General features: G+C 48.3%; 1 protein-coding gene across 2 annotated transcripts in view; it reads right to left on the bottom strand.

Annotated features, from left to right (window-relative positions):
- Nucleotides 1-15,646: 15,646 nt before the first annotated feature.
- Nucleotides 15,647-20,675, bottom strand: part of WNT7A (Wnt family member 7A) — a gene marked incomplete at both ends in the record, with an annotated part of 41,380 nt that continues 36,351 nt past the window's right edge. The window contains one exon of one of the 2 annotated variants that reach the window (XM_080915018.1): nucleotides 15,647-16,126. In XM_080915018.1, coding sequence (XP_080771144.1) covers nucleotides 15,647-16,126 — 480 coding nt within the window. The remainder of the gene's footprint in view (nucleotides 16,127-20,675) is intronic. The other variant, XM_080915019.1, reaches the window with a different exon arrangement.

Here is a 20,675-nt window from a genome sequence, read left to right as displayed (position 1 = left end):
ATATCTGTACCACATTTTAAAATTGGACTGTTTTTTTTTTTTTTTTTTTTTTGATAGTTTTTTGAGTTCTTTCTATATTTTGGATATTAGTCTTCTATTGGATATGGAGTTGGTAAAAAGAAAATTCTCATTCTGTAGGTTGCCACTTTGTTCAAATGACGATGTCCTTTGTCTTACAGAGCTTTTTGGTTTTATGAGGTCCCATTTACTAATCATCAGTCTTTGTGCCTGTGCTTCTAGTGTTCTGCTCAGAAAGTTGTCTCTAGTGCCAATAAGTACAAGGCTATTCCTCACTTTCTCTTCTGTCAGGTTCAGTGTGTCTGGCTTTATGTTGAGATCTTTGTTCCATTTGGAGTTGAGTTTTATGCAGGGTGATTAAGTATGGGTCTATTCAGATTCTTCTACATGTTGACATCCACACCAATTTGACCAACACCATTTGTTGAAGATGTTGTCTCTTTTTCTACTGTGTATTTCTGGCTTTTTTTAAAAAAAATCGGGTGTCTGTATGTGTTTAGATTTATGTCTAGATCTTCAATTCAACCCCTTTGATGAACATGTCTATTTTTATACCAATGCCATACATTTTAATTACTATAATTCTGCAGTAAAACTAGAAATTGGGAATGTTGAAACCTCAGGCATTTCTTTTATTGTTCAGGATTATTTTAGATATCCTAAGTTTTTTCGTTTAACCATATGAACTTGGGAATTGTCCTTTCAATGCATGTGAAGAATTGTGTTGAAATTTTGACGAGAATTGCATTGACTCTCTAGATTGCTTTTGGTAAGACGGACATTTTTACTATGTTAAATCTACTAATCCACGAGCATGCAAAATCTTTCCATCTTCTGATAGCTTCTTTGATTTCTTTCTTCCAAACACTTGAGGGTTTTATCATGTAAGTCTCCCTTGGTGAGCCACTTTCCAATTGCTCAGAAACCACATGTGCCTGTTGGCTATTACACGGGATAGCTGTGTTAGTCTTTTTTGTGTTGCTTAACCAAATATCTGAGTCTACAAATTATAAAATAGGCTAAACCAAGTGTGGTGGTGCACACATAAATTCCAAGCACCCAGGAAGTGAAGGCCGGAAGAAGATCAGAAGTTCATAGTCATCCTTACTAGTTTTTTGATTTTGGGTTTTGTTTGTTTGTTTGTTTTGGGTTTTTTTTTTTTTTTTGTCAATTTGATACAAACTAGAGTCATCTGAAGCAATGAACTTTAGTTAATAAAATGCCTACATAAGATCTGGTTGTAAGGCATTTTTCAGTTAGTGATGAATGAGAGAGGTCCCAGCCCATTGAGGGACTGGTGATCCTAGGTTCTATAAGAAAGCAGGCTGAACAATCAATGGGGAGCAAGCTAGCGAGCAACACTCTTCTATTCTGTATCAGCTCCTGCCTCTGTGTTTCTGCCCTGTTAGAATTGCTGTCCTGACTTCCTTCAGTGATGAACAGTAATTTGGAGGTATAAGCCAAATAAACCCTTTCCTTCCCAAGTTGCTTGGCCATGGTGTTTCAGCACAGCAATAGCAACCCAACCTAGTACACTCACTCATTCACACACACACACACACACAGAGAGAGAGAGAGAGAGAGAGAGAGAGAGAGAGGAGGTGAATAAAGTAGGCCTATAATTTCAAAGACTAGGCCAGCAAGGTGCTCTGGCAGCTCAGACCCTACTCTGGGTCCAGGTAGATGGCATAATAATGACCGGAGATAGTGCATACTTCAACAGAGAAAAACAAAGGGATTTGAGGCTAGATATGGCTTTTTGTAATAACTCCCAGAGGAGCTAAGGCCCAGGAAAACTCCCTTAAGCCCTTCCAAAGCCAATGCTTCACTGACCTACCCACTTTCCTCCAGTGACTTAACCACATCTCTCCAGAGACTTAACTACCCCCACCTCCTACACAGCAGTGATCTAACCACTTCAGCATCCCATCCCTCCACCCGCCACAGGGAAGACCAAGCCTCCAGCACATGAACCTTGGAGGTCTCACTCATCCCTTCCTCAAACCATGATAGCAGCTTGGCTGTGAGGTGTTCCCTCAGAACGTTCTTGAGAGATTGGTAGGATTAGCTGTTGAGCACCCGCAATGTGTCCAGCCTGCAGTGCGACAGCCATACTCTGTCTGCTTCTGCTACTTGCTAATTGCAAGCACCTGGATGAGGCATGCCTGTGGGTCAATGCTGGAGGGAGGTGGGGCTTTTCTCCCAGCTCAAGACAGCAGTGAGGCATGGTACACAATACAACACACTGATTCTGGGTCTCTGAAGCAGGCCACATGCTAGAACCTGGTGACAACAATTTCCTGTGGGGACTGGAAGGTTTCTTTTTCTTCACTTGGAAATGTGTAAGGTGAGCTGAGAGCAAATTCCAAGTCTTCAAGGTGTGATCTCAGAGTGATGAACCAGAGTGTTCAGCAGGTGTCCATGTGCTCACATGCTAGGTTGATAGCCTACCCAGCGTGTCTGTGTCCTGAGTGCTGGCCACGTGCTCACACACTGGGATAACTGCCTACCTGGTATGTCCATGCCCTGACCACTGCCACCTGTGATTATACTGTTATAACTGACAAAAGAGTCTTTGGCTATGTGAATAGAGAACATCCAACAATGATAGTCATTAAGAAAAAAAAAAAAAAAAAAAAACAAACAAACGCTGGCGAAGTCATGCGCAAAAGGGAGGCCTATTCACTGCTGGTGAGAGTGTTAACCAGTCCAGACATTATAGAAGTTGGTATGGTCTAGCCTATGTCATAAGTGCCACAGTGGGTTTTTACCAGGACTCCTCAGAGACACTGTGTAGCCATCCATGCTCATTGAAGCCCTGGTCACAGTAGATATTGTATGTAACCTATGGCAGAGGGAGAGAGAGAAAGAACGTGAGTGTGCCCATACAGTGCAGCCCCATCAGAGCTGAGAGAATTATGTCATTTGCCAGAACACGATGCAAATGGAGCCAACCTCGGCGTGTGAACTAAGCCAGTCCCAGAAAGACCACGTGCTTTTTCTCATATGCAGTTCCTAGAATGTACAGGTACATAAAATCACTTGTGTATACGCAGAAGCAAGAGAGTCAGCTGACCTAGGTTGGTCATGTGAACCGATTCATCATGAGGGTCCTTGCTGAGGGACCCACGATACCAGAGGCAGAGGCTGCAGTAATGTGCTCTACAGCTGGAGGAAAGGCAGGACCAACGGCCAAGGTAGCTTCTGGGAGTCAAACAAGGCAGGCAAGGGTTTCTCCTTTCAATACCTATGGAACGAGACACTGCCCTCACCCACACTTCAGTGTAACTATAGTGTTTTTAAGGCCTATTTTAATGATGGCTTTTAATCACTTTAACCTCCCTTTTAGCCTACCACTACCAGAGGTAATGGTAAAGAAAGGATATGGGGAAGTGGACCTGTTTAGGAAGGTTCTTTGGAGCAACTCCTGCCTGTTGTCTGGAACTTGGCAGTTCAGCTCACAGGTTAGCAGTTGCATCTCAGTCCACTTGCAAACATCTCACGGATACACAGCGGTGTAGTTCAGTAGAGTCGGGAGAGCAAACACGAATCGGCAGCAGTAACACTGCCTAGCAGAGCCAGTCAGGCCTCAGCCTCAGCACAAGTCAGTAGGCAGGACCACCGGGAAGGCCAGTTCTCAGCTGGCTGTGCCTCTCAGCAAAGCGAAGACTGGAGGCCTATAAGCACTGCACATTAGCTCTATAAGCAAGCTGAGTTCAGCCTCTGTCACTGTCCATTGGACCGTTTTATACCCTCCAAACACCACATGTCCTCCACAGGCCTTGTCTCAGCATGCGCTTTATCTCAGCTGACATCACTCTGTCAATCAGCTGAGTCAGTGAAAGTGACGGAAAACCACAGCACACCACCAGAAGGTGTTTTGTTTTGTTTTGATGCATATCTATCTATGGAGTCTCAACAAATGGAGCTCAACTATGCAGTGTAAGGTGGACCAATATATGTGTGTCGTTAACAAAGAATCCTTTGTCATGTGTCCTTTCATGTGCTTGCTTATGCAAAACATTCTTTCACCTGTGTCTGCTTCTGCTAAATGTTCATTCATAGGCCTGCCTTAGTCTTTCATCTGTGTCTGCTTCAGGAAAACACTCCATCACATGTTTGCTCCAGCAAGACACCATCCAACATAACTGACTTTCCAAAGACCCCTTGAGTTTCCACTTCACTTCATGGGGGAGTCTGATTACAGACTTCTCTGTATCATGCTGTGCCAAGCTTCCAAATTGCTGAGTTTGTTTCAGCAGCAAGAGGAAACACATACATTTGCAAAAATGCTAAAATTACTAACTTGGGCCCTGGATGAAAACTTCTTTTCCAACTGAGTGGCCTCATTTCCCTTTGCTTCCTTTACTTATCTGAAAAGTAGACTAACAGAGCTGGGGTGCAGCTTAGTGGGGTTCAGTTTAGTGGCAGAGACCAGCATAAGCCTAACGTGTTTGTGGCCCTGGGTTTTTTCTTTAGCACTGAAAGAAAAGATTCAACCTTTTAGGGTCACCAAGAGGCCCAGTGGGGGACTGCTGGTCTTAGGTAGTCTGTGAGTGGCATTGAGAATTGGGCAAGGTCTCCAGGAAACACTTTGCCAACACTGGTTATGACTAATTTTTATTTCCAATGCTTTTTCTTGACACCACACACAGACAACAAGGCCTGTGGCCCAGTGCGGGGCATAGGCCATGGATGGAGGTAGGAGAGTGGTCCCACACAGTGCCCCGGGAAGCAGCTGGGAGGCTAGGGCACAGGATTGGGTCTCAGCAAGCATGGGCCTGGATCTGCCTCTCCCCTTTCTCCACCCAGACTCTCCAACAAGCTGTCCAAACACAGGCCAGGCACCTGAAAAGGTCTCCCAAGAATGGGCCCTGGGAAAGGTTGGCGACGGCAGCATGTGGCAGAAGGAAGTAGTATGTTTGCTTTCCTGCGGCCCAGGAGCTTCCTGCCCTCTGTGTGTTTGCTTTGCTTTCTAGCTGCTGCCTGCTGAGAAGGGTTGGCCACCTGGTGGCCCCGAGCTCCGGAGGCCTGGGTGGCTCTGGATCCCAACCTGAAGAAGCATCCAGGACATCTCAACCCCAAAGTCTGCTCATAGACTGACCAATGCTAAAGCCAAGGGCTGAGCCACCAAAGCCACTATGCGTTGTGGCTCATTGCATGCCCGGCCCCATCTGAGAGTTCATGCAGCACTGTTCCTTGAATCACACACACTCAAGACCACACTGTGCTAGCCCCATGTACTACTGTGAAAATGGAGGCACAGAACATGCTGTCCCTACGCCATTTTCCCAAGGGAACAGCTGATCCTAAAGCAGCCTTAAACTGGCAGCTTCCCTGATGAACATCTCAGAGCAGAGATGTGAGGCCCAGCACTGGATGATCGATAACCTGTGTTAAAGGTGCTGGCAACAAGTCATGCTCTTATTGTCACACGTCCGTGGAAGAGACCCTTGGTGTGCAGTGCCCTCCACCTGTGCTTTCTGTAGCCTTCAGCTCCAGGCTTGTCACCTTGCCTCCCCAGTGTGGCGGGGCCACTGTGTACTGGCTGGAATTTTCCCCTGCAGCTGGTTTTAGTTACCCTTCATCTTTTGATCTCTCCATACTCCTCTGCCTCCCTGCTAGCTTGCACACGTTAGCACCTCCACCTCTGATCTATGGTGACAAACAGTGGCACTGCTTCTCAAAAGTTGTGTTTCTTATATGCATTTCATTGGAGTCCCAGGGCAGGACGCGGCCCTCAACTGCTTGCTGATTATTTGGAGACTTCAGTTAATAGCTGTGAGAGCGACTCATGAAGACTGGAGCTGGACTCAGCTGCCAGAAGGCTTGTATGAAAACAAGATTGCTAGTGGGGACAGGCAGAAAGGTCACATGGACAATGCAGGACTGGAAAGGAGAACCTATCTGTGGTACCCTGGCAGATATCACCAGCAACCTCCAGCAGAGACAAACTCACTGTCCAAGGGCTCTGCAGGGCTCTGCCCTGCCCCTTGCCCTGGCTTCCTATCAGGCAGAGTTTAGTGGGGGAATTAACAAGAAGGCCTAGCATCGAATGACCCAGAAGTTCCACTTCTGAGGCCTGGTCATAGCACTCTGATGATGTGCATGCTTGCACAAAGACAATGCTTCTGGTGGTAGCTAGACAGACGACTCTCCCCAGCAGTCACAGATTCCCCTAAAACCATAAGAAGAATGAGGTGCTGTAATTCGTGTTGGCCAAGGACAGCTGAAAGCAGCCTGGGGCACGTTCATGCCTTCTGTAACATGGATAGGTTTCTATTCACACAGTCAAGTCTGGCAACAGTAGCCATTTCTGGGTATAAGAGTCTCAGAGGGATCGTGTGTTTTAATGTTTTACTTTAGACACTTTTGTGCATTTTTAAACTAGGGTTCATCTGCCATTAACAAGTATAAAGGATGTCTGCTCTCCACAAGCACACCCCTGAGAGCATAGAGAGGGGAACCTGCCTTGCAGTCTTTTCCTTCCCTGAGATGATGACATAACATTAATTGCCTCTGCTCTCCCTCCTTCCTCCTAGCTAATGAGATGACTGTTCCCCTGTTTTGGTTAGTCATCCCAATTGCTTCAGTAGCTAAAACTTGGCTCTTGATGGCTTGGTGCCACTGGCTCCTTGCATTTCAGCACTAGAGAGGGACAGAATAAGGACTCCTGGGGCTCTAGAGATCCAGGCTTCTGCCACCCAGCTTCCCTCTCCCAAGGCAGCTGTTAGACAGAGGAGATGCTTGCTTCTGCCCATCCAGGCATGGATATAACAGGCTTTTGCTCTTACCCATCATTTCTTTGGGGAGTAACTGAACCATCTCTCAGCTGCACAGGGAATGAATACTAAGACCCATAAGAAAAGTCCAAGCACAGTGTTCTTTCTTCCTCTGACATACAACCTATGTCCTTTTTTCTGCTTAGGAGCAGCCAGTCAGGCTCTGAAAAGAAGTGAAGTGAACTCTCAGAAATGCCAGGGTAGTCCAGAGTTAACTCCCTCAGAATTTCTTATACGCTGGAAAAGCAGCATATGGTTTCTGCTCTCTCTTCTGGGATCCCATCTGGGTGTTTAGCATCGATCAGGCTTTCCCACCTCTAAAAACTAGTCAACAAGCACATACGATCTTCCAATCAGTTTGGTAAGGGCCAGGAAGACAGATGGAACGGGGCAGGAATTGAGCTCTCATGTAGGGGCAGGCAGTAGGCCTGCATTTCAGGTAGAGATGCTAGAGTGTGCCTGCCTGGAAGAATGGAAAGCAGGGTGAACGTTGAGTGACCAAGAAGCTCAGGTAAGCTAAGCAAGGTTCCAGAGATGCCCAGCAGGGCCACACCCTCTGAAGGCCACTGGACTGAAAACTGCTCTAAATCTGTCTGTGTAAATGTAAGACAGTACAGTGGGCAGCTTTGCTCCATCATGTATGTGCTCTAGCACATGTTCCTAACATTGTTCCCAACACATGCTCCATAATATACTCCATCATGTGCTGTCCCATGTGCTCCACCATATATGTCACGGTTTAAATATGCTTGATCCAGGGAGTGGCACTATTAGGAGGTATAGCCTTGTTGGAGTAGGTGTGTCACTGTGGGTGTGGGCTTTAAGACCCTGTAATGGTTTGAATATGCTTGGCCCAGGGAGTGGCACTAGTAGAAGGTGTGGCCTTGTTGGAGGAAGAGTGTCACTCTGAGGGTGGGCTTGGAGGCATCCCCCTAGCTGCCTGAGGATGCTCAGTTTGTTCCTGGCTTCCTTTGGATGAAGATGTAGAACTCTCAGCTACTCCTGCACCATACCTGGATGCTGCCATGCTCTTGTCTTGATGATAATGGACTGCACCTCTAAACCTATAAGCCAGCTCCAATTAAATGTTGTCTTGTGTAATGCATTGGTCATGGTATCTGTTCACAGCAATAGAACCCTAACTAAGACAGAAGTTGGTACCAGGAGTGGGGTGTTGCTGTGATAGGCCTGACCATGCTTTTGTTCGGAAGAATGTGGATTTTGGGACTTTAGATTTGGAAAACTGCGGAAGGCTTTGAATGGGGCTTAATGGGTTATCCTAGTAAGAATATAAAAGACTTTGTTACAGAGAGTGATTTGAAATGTGCTGACTTAGATCAAGTGGTTTCAGTGGAGAATTTCAGTATGTGGCCAAGAGACTATTTTTGTAGTATTTTGGTGAAGAACATGATTGCTTTTTGCCCTTGTCCAAAGAGTCTACCTAAGTTTAAGATGAAGAGATTTAGATTAATTGCTTTGAAAAACGAAGTCTCAAAACAGCTTGGTGTAAATTCTGTTGTGTGGTTACTAAAGCTCACCCTTATGAAGAGCATTTTAATGAAAAAGAGCAAGTTGAGAAAGGAAAGATACAAAATATATGGTTTGAGTATTAAAGGGACACCAGGAAGTGAAATGGAGCTAAAACCTGTGTTCACGTATTTTAAATTGAATTAAGGAAGTAAGGACCTTAACTAAGACAGACCCTCACCCTAGTTGCCTGGAAGTGAGTATTCTGCTAATAGCCTTCAGATGAAGATACAGAATGCTCAGCTCCAGCAGCACTGTGCCTGCCTGGATGCTTCTATGTTCCTGTCTTGATGACAATGGACTGAACCGCTGAACTTGTAAGCCAGCCCCAATTAAACATTGTCCTTTATAAGACTTACCTTGGTCATGGTGTCTTTTCACAGCAGTAGAACCCTAACTAAGAACATGTTTCACCCTGTTTTCCACCACCTGCTCCTACAACATGCCCCCACGGTTATGCATTGCCTCACCACAGGCTCAAAGCAGAGACCAAAACCAAATGGCACATTCCTCTTTTCTAGCCACGATCTTGGCTGTTCCATCACAGTAGTGGAGAGCTGACTTGCACATCAACCTTTGCTGACCAAGAAAGGGAAGACCTGTGATTGCAGCTTATGCTTGGGCTGTGAGCTGGGGCCCTGGGAGCACAGATGCTAAGCTTCAGAAGTACTTATGGCCCTTCAGACACAGGCTCCTCCCTCCTGGGTATGGCCTCCTGAGGCAGGTAGCACCGGTTCTGTATAATCTCACATGAGGACCCTCACTCAGCCATGTATATTTGCATGAGCACTGAGAATTAGGCACCAGAGACCACAGCAGGAGAGTGAACTCCAAGGCATGGCTCCTAAGAACCACTTTGCAGCATTGTCCATGTCCTGTCTGTGGCCTGTGCTTGGTTGTGTGCGTCTTGGACCCTTATGAATATGGCCCTGCCCATTCATCTTTTAGAGAGGGGCTCATCATCTTCTTGCCTTGGTTTCCCAAACACTGGGATTCTGAACCTCTACTATCTTGGCAGGCACCTAAATGTGGCTAAAATAGTCAGCAGGTGTGTCTGGAAGCTGCTTGCATGGGGCTACACAGCTCTTGAGCATTTGTCTGTCCTCTCCCTTGGCTGTGGGAGGCTCTTTGGATCTCCAGCTCAGCCAGTCTTTGTGGGACAGTATTGCGCATGCGTTGCAGATTCTTTCTCTGCTGTCTCAGCGTTGAGCTGGGGTGGCTAGTGAGCTCTCCTGTTGTCTTCAGTTCATTCTTCTGGGTCTATGAGCGTTGCTGTGGTAACCAGTACTGTCTGTCAGTGGAGAAGCTGTGTCTGTGGTTGTATCCATAGGATCAGCCAGCTCCAGTATGCTGCAACCTTTAAAACAAACCATCCTCTTGTCTCTAGGTCCTCACCTCTGGTGCTTTGCTGAGCCCTCCAGGCATTTGTTCTTAGTCACCAAATGCTTATTATCCTAGCCATGTGCTAGGCACTGGGAACCCAGCACCATCCTCACAGATCTCTGCTCCATAGCCTCCCGCTTTCGGCTCCTGGTGGCCTGCACTGCATGGGTTACACTGGGTCACTGTCATCATGTTGCAGCTTCTGCTTGACCAATGGGCACAGAGAGGTTAAGTGAGCTGCTCTAGAACACACAGTCAGTTTTGAACCCATGCCCCATGCTCTTATTTTTTTACTTACTTATTTATTTTGTTTGTTTGCTTGCTTGCTTTGAGATAAGGTTGCATGTCTCTCAAGCTGGTTTTGAACTCACAGCATAGTCAAGAATAACCTTAAAGCCCTGCTTCCACCTCCCAAATGCTGTGTGTACCACCAACACTGGGCTCTATGTTCCTGATGACTATTCTTTACAGTCCCTAAGATATAAGGACCCCCCCCCCACTTCAGCTAGTGGTAACTTATGAGGAAACAAAAAGATAGTGGATGAGAGGCATAAGGAGCTAGGACAGAAATAGTGAAGAGGTTGGAGGAACGGTGTACTCAGAGACCTGGAGTAGTGTGGAGGTGATCTTACTGAATGCAAGAAGAAGGCCAGCCATAGTGGGTGGAGCCTGGTCAGTTCCATGGTAGTCACAGAACTCTTCCTGTGTGCTTCTCGATGTGGCCATTCAGGGTCTGCAAGCTGTGGGTTCATTGGCCTGAGATAAGAAGCAATTGAGCTAGCCTGCTGGAAGGTGAGTCTGAGCAAAAGAGAAGCTGGTTTCATACTTGGGTGAGATACCCAAGTATGAAAGTGCTCTGTCCAGATCAGTAGTATGCCTGCGTGACCCCTGGCTGAGAGGGATAGATGAGGGAACTCTTCCAGCCACTCCAAGCTTCGAACTGCCTGACACACCCAGAACTCATGAGCAACTGTCTGCCATCATGTGCCACATGATGTTTTGGTCAGCATCTAGCTACGCAGCATGGTGGTTCCATAAAATTATAATGGAACTCAAAATTACTTTTGTCTAGTTTTTTTTACTGTGCTTTTCCTCTACTGTGTGAGTGTGTGTGTGTGTGTGTGTGTGTGTTTGTGTGTGTGTGTGTGTGTGTTTGTGTGTGTGTTTGGTCTGGACCTCTCACTTCTCTGTTCTCAGCCTCCTGAGTACCCGGATTATAGGCGTGTGCCATTACCACCAATCTAGCTTGTTAATGAATGTTTTCTGATTATAGACATGAATACTTTCCATCATATTCCAGATGCCTGCCACTTGTTTGTTATTCATACATGCCCTGTAGTTAGCAGGTAGTGACTTGCTGTACAGATCTGTAACCTAGAATAGGTGCTGACCCACAGTGGCCTGTACCATGTGGCCTGCATCTGTGCACTCTGTGATGTCCATATACTGATGGACTCACTTATGGATATTGTGTTCATGGTGTGTTCCTGCTGTTCAGGGGCATGAGTGGTAGAAATGATTTGTTACTCAGCAATATCTGACTAATACACTTCTCCAAGCAAGAGGAAAATCCTGGTCTTAGAGCCCAGGAGATGGGTTCCAAGTCTGTGTCTGTCGGTGACTCGTCATGTGTTTTACTCTCTTCCCTGCTTCTAGCTGTTTTTGGAGTCCCATTGGGGAGCATGTTCTATGGCAGTGACCTGGGCAGAGACAAGGACCAATGCCGTTTAGGAATGGCTTTAGTTTCATTCTCCCTGAAGCATCTTGGAGAGACTCGTCTGAGTAGCAGAAGGACAAGATAGAGAAAGGCAGGCATGTAGAAGGAACAGCCATGTGGAGGGTGCACAGGGGCATGTGAAGACACAGTTGCTGCCATGCTGCAAACCCATGTGGTGGTGGGGAAGCATGCAGATGTCCAGAGCCTCACCCAGCACAGAGCGCTTTGTAGATGGCATTGTCACACCCGCTCTGCACAAAACCTTGTGCTGGGTGTGCGGAGAGTAAGAGGAGTTCCCATCTTTACCTACTTTGGTCAGTGGTGAGCTGTGTACTGGTTTGGCTAGAACATGGCGGCTTAATGTAATGTGTGAAAGTAAGGAGATCTGGGCGTGGACAGTGAGGTGGTCTGGTGGCTCATGTAAATCATCAACTTGTGTAGAATCGCCTGAAAGACAGGTATCTGTACATGCATGGAAGGAGTGGTCTTTATTATGTAACTGGTGTTGGGAAGCCATCTTAAGTGTGGCAGGACCTAGGCTATGTATGTGGAACAAGCATTGTGAGTATTGGCAAGCATGTGTCTCCCGCTCTCATATTCCGAAGGAGGACCTAACGTGACCAGTTGCTTCAAGCTCCTGCTGTCTTAAGTTCCCTGCCACCTGGACTGTGCATTGACCTGTGCGCTAAAATAAATCTTTTCTCTCACAAGTTGCTTTTTCACCTACCCAAGTAGCAGGAAAAGAAACAAAGACAGGTGGAAAGACCAGTCAAAGGACCCATGTAGTGCCCTGGGAGGCTGGGACAGAGTTCCTTTCCTGTGGGAAGTGTTCAAATGGAGAGGAGGAGCTAACATTAACAGCTTATGTGGGTCTCAAAAGTCTGTATGGTTCTTTGTCTTTATCTCCCTCAAGCCTCCATTGGAAGTGGCAGAAGAGTGGGGCCTGGGTGCTGATTCGAGTCAAATGGACTGGCAATCTCCCTTCCTCACGTGAGACTTGTCTATAGAATACAAGATGCTCTCACCTGTCAAGTGGGGCAAAGAAGCTTCCTGAGTGCTCGGGTTAAGGTTCAGACCTGCTTGTGAGTGTGCGGGGAGACTCTACCTCCCCAGGGGAAAAGCTTTGCTCAGAACCCTTTTGACCTAGATCCTGTCAAGGAGTTCTTTGCTCTTCTCTTCACTTCAGCTTTTCTATGCCAAAACCTAGTTTGTCCACAGTCCTATCTCTCTTCACACTGAGCACATGTGTGCCAGGGTTCCTCACATGGGAGTTTGTATTTAGAAACCCAGACCTGGGACCAGCTTTGCGTAGTGAATCCAAGCTGGGCCAGGACTGTAGATTTAACCTCACAAGTCCACCTTGTCATGTGGCTAGAATGACCTGTGTGGAGCTGCTTACCTGACTATTCCCATTGTTCTGCCATCTGGCTGATGTTTTGATATAGTGACTTGAGATTCTGGTCTTTTAAGCATTAGTTTTGCTAGAAAACCACTGTGGGATTCAACACATGGCACAGGAGGTGGCTTTGCCAGCACAGAGCCAAAAGTATATCCTGTAAATCTGGGCTAGAAGACTCCTTTTGCTATAGGATCCTCAGTGAACATCTCAATTATGACCAACAGTAGCATGCTCTAGACTTCATGAGCTGTCTTGCCACACTGAGTGCCATGTGTTCACTCCTGGAGAATCCTTCGGTCGTCTGAGAGGAAGGTGTTAGCTCCCAGACTTTACAAATGGAGAAACGGAGGCTCAGAGCACAGTCATGCTGGACATTCAAAGAGAGGACAGACCCCAGAGCTGGATGCCTGCAGTGCATTATGGGATTAGTCGATAGGCTAGCAGCCAAGCCCTGTGTTGTTCTGATAGAGCCAGCTGCTCTCATGCATGGTCTCTGCTCATTTGGACACTGAAACAGGGCATCATCTGAGTTGTGTTTATGTTGCTATTATTAATTAAATAGTCACCAGGTGAGGCTAGTTGGAGCGCCCCCATTTCCAGGTACAAGTGAGGCCAGAAGCAGAAGGACTGACATCTGGGACAGCCCATGCTCAGTGGAGATCCTACAGATGTGTGGAGAGAGCATGTGACATGGGGGATGAGAAATGCCAGAAAGTTCTCTCCTTACCAAATACATACTTCCCCACTCACACATTTATGTAGGCCCCCATCCTTCTGTTTCTCCTCCTACACATCCACGTACACATCTACTCACCCACTCACTATCTCTCTGTCATCTGTCTGTCCATCCATCTGCCCACCCACACCCCCTTCCATTTGTCCATCCACGCTTCTATTTATCCACGCATCTGGTCGTCCACTCCATCTTGCCAGTTCCATGCCCAAACATCCAAACACCTACACAAAAGAAGAAATTAAAAATACACCCAAGGGAAGAAATCAGTCATACAGCCATGTTTATTTGTCATGCTGTAACCCAGGTGGGGAACTGGACGTTGCCTAGGCACCGAGGGGCTCCCAGCATGCAGTCCCCGAAGCTCAGGGCTGTGGTCTCACAGGCATCTGAGTTTCTCCAGCAGCTGTGGAGACAGAGTTCAGAGTTGCAGTCTCTTTGTGGCTCAACACAATCAAATTAGTTCCCTGCTGTTTACCTTGCACCCCACCTACAAATGCAGATACCTGGAAATACCCCCGGGGACCACAAATGCTCAGGCATACAGCTTCATACACATGATCTGATCTCCCAGGCACAGAGAGATACATGCAAGCACATGCACATGTGAGCACTCTGGAGGTGCCTCAAAGTGCTGGCACAGGTGTTGTGTGCATGTGCCTACATGCAAACAGGTAGAAATGCATGTGGACACACATAAAAATATCCCCCACCTCCTGGAGGGGTTTCCTAGTTGAGAGATACAGGTGCAGCTGGCCTCTGCTGTGGAGGGATTACACCCATCACTTTCATGAAGGTTGAACAATCCTTGGCTTCCTCCTTCCCCCTCCTTTCTGACCCCTTCTCTTAGGCACTGCCTGGGCTGTCCTGATGGAATATCAGCATCCCTGAGCTGGACTCTGATGATGAATGCCAGGTCCCACATTTCTCAAAATGTGTAAGAACGGCACTGATCAATGCACCACTGCAGCTCATCCTGAGGTCACCTCCCAAGATTATCATCTGGTGAACCCATTCCAAGACGTGAGCTCAGGAGGCAAAAGTCGACGGATGATTTCCTCTTATTTAACACAGACGATACCCCAGCCCAGGCATCTGGTAACTGCTGTGGCCCCCTTGGCAAATGGAACTCCAGATTCCAGCTGTGTGAGGGTCCCCTGGGGACCTGCCCACACACCCAGCCTTGCCCTCCTGCCCCTGAGTGAGTAGCAGTGTTAAGAAGAGGCATGGGCTGTGGGGCAACACAGGCAGACTCCATATAAATAAAATATTCATAGAAAAATAGTCTCTTAGAAAGCCTCTTATCCAGTGGTTCACTTTCCAGGAAGCTGCTGGGAATCTGTGATTCATGTCCCCTCACACACACCATTCCCAGTGGAACTTTTCTAACGGCGAGGTTTGAACTGGAGAGGGCAAAAGGGTAGGGGTATGTCCTAAAGAAAAACAATTCCAGATCTGGACCAGCTTAGATTCTGGATAGGTAGCAGCAAACAGCAAAAACAAAACAAAACAAAACAAATACAAATGTGTGTGCATATATATATCTATATGTGTATAAAGACTGTCTTCTCTTTGTACTGAACACCTAGCGCTGCAGAAGGGTACTTGCAAAATCAACTAGTGGAAACATCTGCATAAAGAATAATTATGTACAGTTGTTCTCGGCTTGCGGTCCTAGCGGGTCAGCCCACCAGGGCCTCGTGCAGTCCATTTTGATTGCAGAAAACGGATCCCGACGAAGTGGAAGAATTCTCTTTAATTAAATAAATTAATATTATTTCTTATCAGAATAAACTGTTAAATATTGCTATGACGAGGCCCGGGGCTCCAGAGCTCCTGCTGTAGAAAACTTTGTTCCAGCCCTGGAGGGGCTTGGGCGGTGTCTGGGGGCGAGCAGCATCCATGTGTAGTAGAATGGGCGGGCCTCTGAGAAAAGCTTCCCACAGGAGTCTGCAGGAAGCCCAGAATACCCCTCCCCCTCAGCAGAAAAGACAAGGACAGTACTTCTGTGGTTCCCTGTGGGTGGTACCCAGGCAGTGGCCTGCAGGGAGATGGTATCCTGCCTGTGATCTGACCTGTGACCTTCTTCACTTGCATGTGTACATCTCTGTGCGCTCGCTGCACGTGTTACACTTGACGTAGCAGCACCAGTGGAATTTGCAGTTGCATTGCCACACCCGAGCGTACTGGTGTGTGTTGTAGCCACGGCCGCAGCACATGAGGTCACAGCCACTAGCCTGAGGGGCTGTCTTATTGCAGGCACGGCCCTGGGTACCCACGCTGCCCGTCACTGGGTCCTCTTCACAGTAATTGGGTGACTTCTCGATGTACACCAGGTCAGTGTCCATGGGCTTACGGTAGGACAGGGGCTTTTTGATCTTCAGAAAGGTGGGCCGCTTGTTTCGACTGGCACGCACAGGTTCCACATGGACGGCCTCATTGTATTTGTCCTTGAGCACGTAGCCCAGCTCTCGGAATTGTGGCAGTGTGGTCCAGCATGTCTTAGTGGTACAGGAGCCCGACACGCCATGACACTTACACTCCAGTTTCATGTTCTCCTCCAGGATCTGCAGGGAAGATGGGAAAGCACTGTCACCGTAGCTCATAGCCAAGTGCGGGCCCAGCCCTGTCCTCTAGGCCCTGTCATCCAGCCATGGCTTTCATTCTCTTCTTTGGTCCAGGCAACATGGGCCTGGACTCTAGTTCCCATCTCCAAAGCCTCGATGCCGTGCCCTCCCTTACGAGTGTACTCTCTCTACTCTCAGCTCCTTTCTGCTATGCTCTCCAAGTTTGATGAGACCAGCCCAGCTCAGTCCAAACACACGTTCACTCTCTTTGGTCTGAGTGGGACTAGGATTGGTTTTGAGCCATGTTTACAAAACAGGAGGGATGAGCTTAGGAGATGGGCTTTCCAGATTCCTTGCCAAACTTGTGACATCTGTCAACACTGGATGAGGACCAAAGTTGAGACTCAGCTGGGCTGCTGTAGAAGCTGGACCAAAGTTAGCAGAGCTGTCTATGCTGTAGACACAGCAACTGTGGCTTAGACACTGACCAAGAGCCTATGGCAGTGGGTTCCTGAGCTGAACTAGGCTCCAAAGCTCTAGGGGTATGATAGCAACCCTACCAAATGCAACCTGCCTCTCCCTCTGCAGTCACTGTTGGCCTGGGGCTGTGGTGACCTTGAATAGGCCCTTAATCAGGTGACATCCAGCCCAGCTCTGCTAACTTTGCACTCTGAATGAAAGTCTCAGAGATCTCACTGTATTCAGCACAGTCACAACTGCCCTGGCCAGGACTGGTCACCCATCAGGCAGTCAGCAGCCTCCCTGAGGCACCGATGGCAGCAGAAGAAACAGACCCTTTCATCCTCACTCCCCACCTTGGGGCCAGGCCAGATCTTGGTTTCTGAGCTGTCAGGAGTCCTAGCTCTCTTCCATGCTTTGGGTCAGACAAGTTGAGCCTTCGAAGCCCTGTTGTGACTGGTCTCCAGCGCCTTCCAAGGGCTAGAACATGCCCACAAGAAGCCCATCAGAGCTACTGCAATCAGGTCACACCTCTGGTCCCAGGTTAAAAAAGGGTTGTATGTGTGTGCTAGGTAGGGCCTGTCACTCGCAGCAACACTTCACAAGGCCAAAGGGAAATCCAGAAGGAAGTAAATACACATCTGGGTCTAGTCTCAGCAGACTGGCCCCTGGAAGATGCTGAAGAGTCACTGTTCCTGACAGATTTCCACTGGGCCCATTGTGTGCTGCAGAGTAGCAAGGAACACTGGGAAAAGGGTTGGGGTGGGCCAGGAAGGTAGGAGCCTCATAGAAGCCAGGGAGGACTGACTGGAGCAGCATCATCTATGCCTGCGTGGGTGGGATAAAACCCCTGGAAGGAACGGGAAGGAGCCCTGTGGGTGAAGGGCAGAGGCTCCGGTGACAGCTGAGGAGCCAGCAGGGCTGACTCTTCAAGGCTGGAAGCATCTGGGTACATTGCAGGCAGCCAGAGCTCATTCTGGATGAAGTAAAGATTAGGCTGCAGGTGAGACTGGAAGGAGAGAAGCCTGGAAGGATGCTGTCCTCAGTGACCAGACCAGAGATGATGTAGCTCTAACACAGGCAGAAGCCACGGGAGGAAGGAGGCCGCAAATTCATAGTGATCGCAAGTGAACCAGCCATGGGATCTGGTAAGTGGGGAATCTGTGCATGGGGCAGGAGAATGGAAATGGGCTTGAGGAAGAGTATGTGTGCAGAACTTGGGAGCACATTCAGGCTGAACCAGTGACCAGGACTCAGGGCTTCTGCAGAGCAGGGGGGCCTTGTGGTGCAACTGGACCCTGGTTTCCATCACCTGACAGGCCTAGTCATGTGGAGCCCCAGGATGAATGCTGCTCCTTCTACAGACTAGCACATTAGTTAAGTACAGCCAGAAGAGAGGCAAACACTCAGGAAGTTTTGTATTAAAATTAGTTCAAAACCACAGAATGGGAGACTGAGAAAGACTGAGTGCTTTGATGGCCACAAACCCAGGATTTGCTAAGAAACTGCCAAAAAGCCAGGGGTCTGAGGTCATGCTGAAAGATGCCTAATGCACACACAAACAGAATGGCTATCCTTTGTGATTTCTAGAACGGAAGAAGAGCAGCCAAGCCTTATAGCTCACACCCGTAACACCAGCACTTGGGAAGCTGGACTAGAATTGCTATGTAGTGAGGTCCTAGCTGTTCAAAAGAAATGAGACTCAGACTTAACAAAACTGGAAGAGGGGCCTACCCAGCCTAACCTAGAGAGAGCAAAGTGCAGGGCCCCACAGGCTCTGCATTCTTGTCTGGGACAAGGTAGGCAGGAAGGACAAGGTGACTAAAGGACAGAACTTGGACTCTAGTAGGAGCAGTCTTCATGGGCAGCACAATACTGCTTCTTGAGAGGCTAGCCTTCTCTACCAAGCTCACCCCTGCTGGGAGGAGGCTCTTGTGAAAGAGTGAGCTCCCTGTCTCGGAGTGTATACATCTAGCAACTACCTTTTTGGAGGGGCTCCTTGCATCCAATGGGTGGGGTTGCAGCTGAGACTCTTCTGTGTCTTCCAGCAGTACCCCAAATCTGTCTAAAGCAGCAGCAAAGATTTTCTGCACCGCCAGAGGGAGAGACATCAATCTCTCTCTGACAAGTCCTCGAGGAAGTGCAGACAATGTACCAGGTGCTGCCCAGAACCTAGAACTCCTCAGGGTGGGATTCTCAGGTCTGGGAAGGTCTGGGGAGAAATTTGGCTACAGAAAATTCCTTAACTCATACATAATGCCAAGTAGATACCATCAGAGTCTGACTGCTGGGCCTGCCCCAAACCCACACAGTGGCAGTGACACAGAGGCTCTGGAAGACAGGAGGGGTTTTGAGAGGAGAGAGTTTGGACTTGACCTCTGTGCCCACAGGGCACCCGTCACACAGTGTGGGTCACACTCCACAGCATCCAGAGGGCCATCTCAGTCTACGTTGCTTCCCTATGCTGAACATCACTGTGCCTGTCCATGAGCCCCAGCCTGGGCACTGAAGCTATCTGAGCTTCTCAGCATGATCAGGACTTCCTGATTCCTGGGATGGATCACCTCTGCTGAGCCCTCCTCAGGAATGTGCCTCAGTCTAGGAATGTACCCCCTCCAGGATCCTGGGTCTATTCATCTCCTGCTCAGGTCTGCTTACCCGGCAGGACACCTTTTTCTTTATGTTTTCTAGAAAGGCTGATCTGGTTGACACTGGTTCCTCGGTACAGCTTCCCCCAGTCACCAAAATGGAAGTCAACCTACTGGTTACTGGTTCCAGCTGCCAACAGCTATTTCTTGAGTGCCCCTCCAGGTGCCTTCCTTTTCCTGTTCCCACCTGGCATTGCTCCTAGTTCCCACAGTGACCTCTCCAGTTCTCACTAGTTATCTCCCCAGTTCCCACCAGCCATCCCTCCTAGTTCCCAAAGTCGCCCCCACGCCAGTTCACACCACTCACTGGTAAGGACTTGAGCCCATCAAAGCCAACCAGAGCAAGTCTTGGGAATTAGGTGTGAACTGAAGATATATTGTTCATTTCTCACCAGAGTGGAACAAAGGGGAACGTGAAGCCCACAGCTATGGACAGAGAACTTGTCATCTTGGAAAACTGAGTCTGACACTAGCTGAGAAAGTAAGCTAAGAAGTAGGAATGTGTGCTGCTGGATCCTGGGAATAGTGTGTGTGCCCAGGATCAGGCTGGGCCGGGATTGCCATAGGACCCTTCAGTTCCAAGAACCAGTTAGTTCTCTGTCCTTGAGCCAGTTTAAGTTGTGTTAAAATCCTTCTATTTGTGCCAGAGGGTGTGTGTGTGTGTGTGTGTGTGTGTGTGTGTGTGTGTGTGTGTGTGTAACAGTATCTAGTTGATAGGTCTGAGAGCACAAGCCACACAGTCTGGGTTGCTGAGGACTGTTTTGCATATTAACAGGACTTGGGGCAGGTGAGATGCCTGTGGGTTAAGCCCTTGATGTAGGAGATGAGGACAAGTTTGAAGTCCCAAAACCCACTGGGCAAAGTCACATGTGCATCTGAGTCTGCATGCTCCTTTAGCAAGGCAGGAAGTAAAGACAGGAGACCCCCCCCCCCGCCCAGAAGATAGCAGGCCACTAGCCTGGTGTATTTCACAACAAAGAGCAAAGAGACCCTGTCTCAAAGATAGTGGAAGACCTTCAGACCTTCATACAAGCATTCCACGCACATGTACACACACTTCTATACATCAAGCACACATAGATACAACACAACCACTACCACCACCACCCTAAACTATAAGTTCAAAGGGCATAAGGAGGTCAGGACTCTGGGGGCTGAGGCTGAGAATCTGAGTAAGCCGACATTGCTGCTTCCTTCCCTGGTCCCCTCTGAGGCATCAGTCCTGGGCCATTTGTAGCTCAGGTGGTGGGCAGGGATCCAGGTGATTAGATTCTTTGTGATAGCATGCTGTAACAAAACATCCTGAGGCAGGGAGCACTTGCTTTCCTCCATCACTCCTCCTGCTACTGCTCCTCCCCCTCTGTGATTATTTTTACCTGCTGCTCCTCCTCCTGCTGCTCTTCCCCCTGCTCCCCCTCCTCCCACTGTTGCTCCTCCTTTTC

Source organism: Micromys minutus (genome assembly GCF_963924665.1).
Source record: "Micromys minutus genome assembly, chromosome: 3".
NCBI lineage: Eukaryota > Metazoa > Chordata > Mammalia > Rodentia > Muridae > Micromys > Micromys minutus.
This window is presented reverse-complemented; position numbering and strand designations above follow the sequence as displayed.